This window comes from Piliocolobus tephrosceles, chromosome 16 (genome assembly GCF_002776525.5).
Source record: "Piliocolobus tephrosceles isolate RC106 chromosome 16, ASM277652v3, whole genome shotgun sequence".
NCBI classification, from domain to species: domain Eukaryota; kingdom Metazoa; phylum Chordata; class Mammalia; order Primates; family Cercopithecidae; genus Piliocolobus; species Piliocolobus tephrosceles.
The window spans coordinates 56,594,338-56,604,237 of record NC_045449.1 but is presented as its reverse complement, the minus strand read 5'-3'; the positions used below and the strand labels follow the sequence as shown (position 1 = coordinate 56,604,237).

The 9,900-nt window shown below is 44.5% G+C and overlaps 1 protein-coding gene and 1 long non-coding RNA gene across 5 annotated transcripts in view; one reads left to right on the top strand and one right to left on the bottom strand.

Moving 5' to 3' along the window:
* The window catches only part of MARCHF10 (membrane associated ring-CH-type finger 10), a 114,121-nt gene that overhangs the window by 71,969 nt on the left and 32,252 nt on the right, over nt 1-9,900 (top strand). For all 4 annotated transcript variants that reach the window (XM_026448073.2, XM_026448074.2, XM_026448072.2 and 1 more), the window contains one exon: nt 4,307-5,708. In XM_026448073.2, the coding sequence (XP_026303858.1) occupies nt 4,307-5,708 (1,402 nt within the window). The remainder of the gene's footprint in view (nt 1-4,306; nt 5,709-9,900) is intronic.
* Nucleotides 3,718-9,900, bottom strand: part of LOC111526575 — a 33,565-nt gene continuing 27,382 nt past the window's right edge. The window contains exon 3 of the long non-coding RNA XR_002726424.2: nt 3,718-5,553. This is a non-coding gene — a long non-coding RNA (uncharacterized LOC111526575). The remainder of the gene's footprint in view (nt 5,554-9,900) is intronic.

Here is a 9,900-nt window from a genome sequence, read left to right as displayed (position 1 = left end):
GTGGTGGATGGTGTTTGGGTGGTGGATGGGATTTGGGTGGTGGATGGGATTTGGGTGGTGGAGGGCGTCTGGGTGGTGGAGGGCGTCTGGGTGGTGGACGGCGTCTGGGTGGTGGAGGGCGTCTGGGTGGTGGAGGGCGTCTGGGTAGTGGAGGGCGTCTGGGTGGTGGAGGGCAGGGGTTGAGGAAGGCAGAGAAGCGGATCTGCAGCTCTAGGGCATGTCCCACCTCGCGATTGTTCCCACTTAGTTCCTGAGTATGTGTGTCTGTGGGTGACAGGCTACTCACCTCCCACAGAGATCTTCTCCCCTCCGACCCAGAACACTGAACTTAGCAAGATCACAATGTGTGAGAAATATACAACATTGGAACGAATCTATGCTTTATTCCCAAACACTGGTTTGGTGTATCACCCCCTTGGAACTCATGGAAAGCAACACCTCACAGTCAACCTGGCCACAAACCCATTCTTTCTCCTAGAAAACCACTGAGCATCACATTATGTTATGACCAATGAACACAGTTGCCTTTGTTTTATTTTTTTATTGTATTATTTTTTATTGTATTTGTTTATGTTGAGGCAGAGTCTCCCTCTGTTACCCAGGCTGGAGTGTAGTGGCACCATCTCGACTCACTGCAACCTCCACCTCCCGGTTCAAGCGATTCTTCTGCTTCAGCCTCCTGAGTAGCTGGAATTATAGACATGTGCCACCACGCCCGGCTACTTTTTTTTTTTTTTTTTTTTTTTTTGTATTTTTAGTGGAGACGGGGTTTCTCTATGTTGGTCAGGCTGGTCTCGAACTCCCAACCTCAGGTGATCCACCCGCCTCGGCCTCCCAAAGTGCGGGGATTACAGGCATGAGTCACTGCACCCAGCAAGAACTATCTCTTGATAAGAGAACCTTGGGTTATAAATTCAAATTCCTTCAGGGAGCAGGTGGATATAGCAGGACAGATGCATAACGGGTTATGGAGCCTGTGGTAAGCTACAATATACATGTTCCACCTAAAGGTAATAAACTCATTGTTCAAATACTGAGCCATGGCCAGGCGTGATGGGTCATGCCTATAATCCCAGCACTTTGGGAGGCCAAGGTAGGAGGATTGCTTGAAGCCAGATGTTCGAGACCAGCCTGGGCAACAAAGCAAGACTCCATCTCTAGAAAAAAGATTTAAAATTAGCCAGGTGTGGTGGCATGTACCTGTAGTCCCAGCTACTCAGGAGGCTGAGGCAGGAGGATTGTTTGAACCTACAACTGTACTCCAGCCTGGGTGACAGAGCAAGACCCTCTTTCTAAAATAAATAAAAAAGAAAGAAAGAAGAAAAGAAGCTGAGCCAAAGCACAATTGCAGGATGAAAACAGCCCTGGGGTCTTGAGTATGCAACCTACCCCTGAATTCCAGAACAATAGCAATGATCATCCGAGTTTTGGATTATGGGGGATTTTTATTTTCTTCTTTATCCTCTTCAGTAGTTTCCAAATTTTCTCCAATGATCATAAACCACTTTTATAACCACAGCGAACAAAGTTAAAAGTATATGGCTCTTGGAATGTAGGAAGCTATTGGTCAAGCACACCAAGAAGTCGAGACCAAAAGCATAGTCTCAGGGCAGACAGATGCTTGTTCTGGTTTCATTCTGTTGCCCTAGAACTCCTGGAGATGGCAGGCACTTCACTCACAGCTGGAGCCCAGGGCCTCAGAGAAGCATTTGCAGCATCTGCAGGGCCTGGTCTATGAATAGCACATCCCTGGCATACCAATGTGCCTGTCTATTCCCAGCCCTAGAGCTCCTGAAATCTGCTATTTGATAGACATAAAAAAATAGGGTTAAAATAGCATAAATTGAGAATGGCACAGTCTGCCACCTTTAGGGGAAACACACACACACACACACACACACACACACTGCAGAGAAGCTCTGATTGAATTTTTAAAGAGGAAGACCATTGTGGTGACAAGGCGAGGGTGAAGATGCTCCCCCTGCCTGTTTCAGGAATCTGCAGGAGCCGCAGCACCACACATACCCTGGGACTTCTCCTGCCCCTCAGACCAGCATCACCCCGTGACAACTCGATGGCCTCTATGAGATGAGCTTAATGGCTCCCGTTGAGCTTCCAGTTTCTGTTTTTCAAAAGCGGCCCTTGCTGATTCCTTTGCCCATTAGGTGTTTTCCCTCACGGAGGTGGGTCATGTGTGTTCAGGGAATGACCGGAAGTTTCCGGTTCCAGCACTGTGAGCTCATCTCTGAAGCCCACCACCAAATTCAAAACAAAAAGTCACCAGCCAGAGCCTGCACTGCCAACTCCTCTAGATCCCTTTTCTATTTTATTGATTTATGTACTTATGTATTTATTTATTTTTGAGACGGAGTCTCACTCTGTTGCCCAGGCTGGAGTGCAATGGTACAATCCGGGCTCACTGCAACCTCTGCCTCCCGGGTTCAAGCAATTCTCCTGTGTCAGCCTCCCAAATAGCTGGGATTACAGGTGCCCACCACCGTGCCCGGCTAATTTTTGTAGTTTTAGTAGAGACGGGGTTTCACCATGTTGTCCAAGCTGGTCTTGAACTCCTGACCTTAGGAGATCTGCCCACCTCGGCCTTTCAAAGTGCTGGGATTACAGGCGTGAGCCACCACCCCTAGCCCCCTTTTCTATTTTAAAAAATGATCAGGAGAATTCAGTTGCTTACGTAGAAGCATTTGTTCCCCAAAATGGGGGTCGGCCCAGTCTGGGATGGCCTCGCCACCAGCTCCAGTGCTGTAGTTCCACAGCCAGATGCTCAAAGCATCCTTGAATTGCTGCTGCATCTCTAACTGGGGTTTATAAAACCCAGGAGGGGCCTGAGAGGAGAGCTTAGCTGATTTCTAGAAGAGCTGATGAGTCAAGATTCATACTGCGTTGCTGAGTGTCCCAAGCAGTTAACAATGAAAGAAGCTGCCTGAGTGCTAGGACATTAGAGACTCATACTGGTGCCCCCTGTGAGCAGCCTCAATTAAAGTGAGCCAGCATTGACTTGGCCCTTGGCGGTGCCTGATGCCCTGAGGATTTGCATTTCACCAGCCCAAGCTGTTATCAACACAGACCTTCCAGGGCCCATGGAGTCCCGTCCACACTATAGGGTGAACCGCTTTAGAAATGGAATGATAAAAAGAGCAGCATCTCATCAGATCCCACACAATAGCAGAGAGGAGAACAAAGCTGGGGGGAGGCCGATGTCAGGAGGGAATAAAGGTAAGTGGCATCAGAGAAGTACTGTCAGTTTCCTTCTCACATCGAGAGGGTAAAAGACCCTCAACAGCACACACACACCATGACGAATTCAATGGATTTTCGTTTTCACAAGGAAATTGGAAGGCCAGGCAGTTTTTTAAGGGCTAACAGGGTAGTGGTTAAGAACACAAACCCTAGTATCGAGCAGGCATGGGTTCAAATGTTCATTCCATCACTTACTAGAAATAGGATCTTGGGCTAGTTATGTGACTGCTCTAAGCCTTAGTACCCTCAGTTTTAATGTTGTATGATTGTGTTACCTATTTCACGGGGTTGTGAGGCTTAAGTGTGTGTGTGTGTGTGTGTGTGTGAGAGAGAGAGAGAGAGAGAGACAGTTAGCATGGTTCTGGCCAGTTTAGTGATTCCGTGTAGGAATTTATAGTAGGGATTCTAGGGTAGCTAGAAGTTACATAATTGACCTGGGGCTAGTGACAAAGAAAGATATGATTTCATGAGAGATTTCTAATTTTTATTTTCACTAAATAGTAAACATGACCAAAATCCCCAGTGTGCCCGAGTGCCAGCTCCTGTAGCCTTCCTCCTGATCTGCCAAGACATATTGTACTTCCCTTAAGTTCTTGTAAAGCTGCATGGGAAGCCGGGTGTCACAAATGCACGTTGAATGAATTTGGATGGGAAAGGACTAGTGGTGGTTGTAGAAGTCATTCCCAGAGTGCTGGTTTTCCCTTTCACTACGTATGGAACAAAAGCCAGTATTTAGCGTGAGGTTTGCCCATCGTCAGTCCTGACTGGCTGGGGTTGGGCCAGTCTTCTGGGACCTTCTGCTGAAAGAATCTGTATCCTCAGGGTCACCCCATTTCCCTAGGACCACAGGTGTACAAAAGAGAATGTGGGGCAGCAAAATGAAGCCTGCTGGGCTCTGCTTCTCTTGTACCTCCAGCCATTTTGACCATGGCTATTTTCTTCTCTCGGTCTTGTCTGTTGCATTTAAAGGGCAATTTTGCGCTTGGTACTAAAGGCCTTTCATCCATGGGCCCTTTTACTGGAATAATACATGTGTCTTTTCTCAATGCAGATCAAGTAGTTCAACAAGGAGACCTGATGTGTAACACTAAGCTGAAGAAGCCAACTCGAGAGAGAAGAAACTTGGTCCCATCATCACAACCAGTGATTGAGAACCCCCCAGATAGACCCAAAAAAGGACAGCCGAGTGCTCCTTCCCAGAGTGAGCTGCATCCAGCCCTGCCCCAGGCCTTCCAAGGAACAAATAGTCCTCAAGTATTGAGTGAGTTCTTGGGGCCACCACTCACACCCACCACCGTAGGAGGGCCAAGAAGGGCATCATTTAGGTTCCGAGATGAAGACTTTTATTCCATTTTGTCATTGGACAGCGGAAGAGAAAGCGATGACACTGAAGAGGAAACCCAGGTTGAAGAATGTCTGTGGCTTGGTATGCACTCACCCCGTTCTCCTTCCCATCACAAAAGAAGTAGATTTGGAGGGACATCAACCCCTCAGGCCAAAAATAAAAATTTTGAAGAAAATGCTGAAAATTGCAGAGGTCATTCTTCAAGAAGAAGTGAGCCCAGACGTGGCTCATTGAGAAGAAGCAATGCAATGGAGCCAGCAACAGAGTGGCCTTCTGCTGGGCAAAAGTTGTCCCAAGACTCCAGGCTGCCTGATAGGGAATCTGCTAAAGAGAAGGACCGAGGTGGCAGTGAAAATGCGAAAAAGAGCCCCCTTTCCTGGGATACCAAATACGAGCCCAGACAAGAGGATAGTGTCAATGCTGAAAATGCATGGAGTGATTGTATTTCTATGGAGCATAGGCCTGGCACCCATGATTCTGAAGGATACTGGCAAGACTATTTAAGCAGTTCTCAAAATTCTCTTGACTGCTTGCTTTCTGGCAGACCAACATCTCCAGGATCATCAGTGAATTCATCCTATAACTCTGCTGTATCATTCATGCATTCTGCTCTGAGAGAGGATATTCCAGTAGACTTGTCAATGTCATCGACTTCAATTCACCGCTCAGACTCGGAGGGAAACTCAAGGTTTCATGTTTGCCGACCACTGTCTCCCATTAGAAATAGGAATCCATCTGCCAGTGCCGAAAACCACAATTATTTCCCAGTAAACAGTGCACACGAATTTGCTGTCAGGGAAGCAGAAGATACTACTTTAACAAGTCAACCTCAGGGGGCTCCATTATATACAGATCTCTTACTAAATCCACAGGGCAGTTTGTCCTTAGTGGATTCTTCCAATTCCTCTCCATCAAGAATAAACTCAGAAGGCTATTTTCGTGTGTCTGAGTCCCTGCAAGAAAATATACCATTTACTTTCTTTGCAGTGTCTGATTTCCCAAATCAAAATGCGAACGGGAACAGGATGGCAGCCTCTGGTTTCACAGATGAAAACGAAACCAGTAAGATAAAGGCAGACCCTGAGAAACTCAAGAAATTGCAAGAAAGGTGAGGACTTTTCATAATTATATATTTTTTCCACTTTCCCAAGGCCGAAATTAGCATTGCTTTCATTAGAGAGCCATGGGAATTTTAAGTCATAAATGGGTCCTTTGTTGACATTTTAGTGGTTGCTTATTTTGAGAAAATTGTCTCTGTTTGGTTGCTCTTAAAAACATATTTATAAAGAAAATCTGGTGTTCCTGATCAGTTTCTTCCATATTCCCGAAGTGTTTTTTTTCCTTGAATACCACACCTTCAAGGTAAGTTTGCTGGGTATAAGGACCTCCGACTGCTTCACAGGGCTTGTTCTTCTCTCCAGCAATGAAGAACCAAGATTTTTTAGGAAAAGGTTGCTGTCTCCCTAGAGAATGAACCATTCAGCACTTGAAGTTCGCAGCTCTCCCTTACGGGACTTACCCCAAACCCAACCAACAGTTCTAGAATTCGAACCCTGCGAACTAAAAGACCGTTCACAGTTACCATAGTTACCTCGGTTCTCTGAAGGGCCGCGCTGGGGTAACCGCTGCTTGTATTTTATGTGCTCTTTCTCATGCATGAGAGAGAAATAAGATCTTTTTGAATTGCCCTTTTCTTTGATCTTTCCTTTTTTGTGAGATGACGTGGGGATATTTCACAGCTATGAAATGTGATACTTTGTAAAGCCATCATTAAACACCATGTCAGGTACAATATCTACCATTTCATTTATGATAGGTGTTTACCATGCTCTGATCTTGGCTTACTGATCTGGAAATTGATTCTTGGAATCTGAGCCCTCTTTGTGTATATTAGCATGACTCGTGTGTGCCGTGAATTAGAAATGTAAAAACCGGAGGAAAATGGAACATAGAATGCATACATATTCCTATTAATAAATATCATTTATCCAACTCCAGTAATGAAGTAACTTTCTAGTTAGCAGTACCTTTGCTTTTCCACATTAAGCTACCAGAAGACCAACCCATGGTTAAGGGGCCAGAGATCTTACACCCACCAATCGTCACCTCCCCAGAAATACAGCTTCAGACCTACTTGTCAGAAGTCTAAATTTCTACCATCCCAAAGTGATGCCCTTGAGCTAAAAATAATTTCTTTGAAAATGCATTCACTTCCAGGCACAGTCTTGCATTAAACAGCTATTATTCGTGTACCTATTAATAGTTTATCCAGACACTCTCTTTTTTCTGTATATAATAAACTTTATGCTTTTCCTATTATTTCAAATTTGTTCCTTTTGGGAAATATTAAAAATGCAGACTGAAAAGAAAAATCACCTGTAACCCTATCATCCAAAGATAAACAATTAAAAATATTGTTTCTAGTCTTTTATCTGCATATAAATGTAATTTTTAGTATCTGTTCATACTGTTTTATAATATGCCTTATTTTAATATTTAATCCTATTTCTCAATCACACTTCTAAAAAATTTTCCCTCAGTTAGCTATCTTAATACATATAAATTAATGCATAACATAGGTACACTTCAGAGAATTTTTGAAACACACGCATCACACACAAACCCAGACATCCCTGTGCTCACCGTCCAGCTAACAAACAGAACATTCCTCACACACTGGAGCCCTCCTGAGCCCCTCACCCACCCTATCTTCTCATCATGCCGCCTTCAGCTCCCCACACCCACCCTGACCATTCCTGTATTGCGCTTATCATCCTTTTGCGTTTCGTTGTGTTGTGTTTTGGGGTTTTTTGCTTTGAGCTTTTACCACATGTTTAGATGTTTTTTGTTTTTTTTTTTCTTGAGACAGAGTCTGACTCTGTCTCCCAGGCTGGAGTGCAGTGGCGTGATCTAGACTCACTGCAACCTCCACCTCTCCGGTTCAAGCAATTCTCATGCCTCAGCCTCCCATGTAGCTGGGATTACAGGTGCGCACCACCACGCTCAGCTAATTTTTGTATTTTTAACTAGAGGCAGGGTTTCACCATGTTGGCCAGGCTGGTCTCAAACTCTTGAGCTCAAGCAGTCCACCCTCCTTGGCCTCCCAAAGTCCTGGATTACAGGCATGAGCCACTGTGCCCAGCCAGTTTTTCTAAACAATATGTTGTATATATTTATGAACTCTGAGGAAGTGTTTGACTCTGTAGAAATAGAATCTCTATTCTTCTGTGATTTGCTTTTCCCTCTTACATCCTTAGTGAGATGCATCCTTATTGATATATTTGGCTTTAGTTTATTCTTTTCACACTACAAAGTATTCTGTCATATGGATATACCACAATTTAGCCATTCTTGGGTCCTTTATTGTTTTCTGCAAATGATGCTGCATGAACCTTCTTCTTTCTTCTTCTTTTTTTTTTTTTTTTTGAGACAAGAGTCTCACTCTGTTGCCCAGGCTGGAGTGCAATGGCATGATCTCTGCTCACTGCAAGCTCCGCCTCCTGGGTTCACACCATTCTCCTGTCTCAGCCTCCCGAGTAGCTGGGACTACAGGTGTCTCCTACCATGCCCGGATAATTTTTTTTTTGTATTTTTAGTAGAGATGGGGTTTCATCGTGTTAGCCAGGATGGTCTCGATCTCCTGACCTCATGATCCGCCCGCCTTGGCCTCCCAAAGTGCTGGGATTACAGGTGTGAGCCACCGCGCCCGGCCTGCATGAACATTCTTGTAAATGTCTCCTGGCTCATGTGGAAGAGTTCTCTGGGATCTTGCCTAGGAGTGGAAGAGCTGGGCTGGTGGGCTGGTGGGCTGGTGGGCTCGTGGTGAACACATTTTCCACTCTACTAAATAATGCCAATTTAGTGTCAAACCAGTCATGTCTAATGTTATACATCCTTGACAACATTCGTATTGATTGGCTTTTCAAATTTGCCAGTCTGATGGGAATAAAATGATATTGTAGCTTTAGTTTGCATTTTCATTTTCACGACTTAATGAAATTAGGCATTTTATATACTCTTTTAAATATTAAATGACCATTTGTGTTTTCCATTCTGTGAAATATTAATGTCTTTTTTTTTTTGTAGAGATGGGGTCTCACTATGTTGCCCAGGCTGGTCTCAAACTTTTGGCCTCAAGCAATCTTCCCACCTCAGCATCCCAAAGTGCTGGGAGTACAAGCGTGAGCCACTTTGCCTAGCCAAATATCTATGTCTTTTGCTCATTTTTCTTTTAGAGTATTTGTATTTTATTTTAAAATACCTTTATATCTTTGGCATATTAATTTAATCTTTCAACAGCTGTGTGTTGGAAATATCTTTTCCCAATTTGTAGTTTGTCTTTTTCTTTATGATGTCTTTTTTTTTGAAGACTGAGTCTCACTCTATTGCCCAGGCTGAAGTGCGGTAACGTGATCTTAGTTCACTGCAACCTCCGCCTCCCGGGTTCAAGTGATTCTCCTGCCTCAGCCTCCCCAGTAGCTGGGATTACAGGCGTGTGCCACCACGCTCAGCTAATTTTTGCATTTTTGTTAGAGGCGGGGTTTCACCATGTTGGCCAGGCTGGTCTCGAACTCCTGACCTCAAGCGATCAGCCCGCCTCGTCCCCTCAAAGTGCTGGAATTACAGGCATGAACCACTGTGCCTGGCCCCATCTTCTTTTTGGATGGCAATTTGTATCTTGTTGTCTTGTTTAAGAAATCCTCCTCTTAACCTGGTATCATTATGCTATTCTTCCTATTTTCTTGTAAAATTTCTAGCTTTGTATCTAGGACTTAATGTGAAATGGATTTGGACTTAAATGTGAAGTGGTTCTTAATATGTGATGTGAAGTAAGCTTTATTTTTTCCCCCTTATGAATATGAAATATGCCAGTGTTTGGGATATTTCCCTGTTGATCTGCACAGCCACCTCTCCTTTGGAACATGCCTCAACAGGCCCCGGTTTCAGGGCTCTCTATTCTGTTCCATTGGTCTTTCGTTTTCTTTCCCTAATCTAATATCATTCTGTCTTAATGCCTGCAGCTTTTATAACTTTTTATATGTGATGATGTAAGCCTCCTTTCCTACTTTTTTAAAGAGTCCTTGACTGTACACTTAAGAATCTACTTGGGGCCGGGCGCGGTGGCTCAAGCCTGTAATCCCAGCACTTTGGGAGGCCGAGACGGGTGGATCACGAGGTCAGGAGATCGAGACCATCCTGACTAACACGGTGAAACCCCTTCTCTACTAAAAAATACAAAAAAACTAGCCAGGTGAGGTGGCAGGCACCTGTAGTCCCAGCTACTCAAGAGGCTGAGGCAG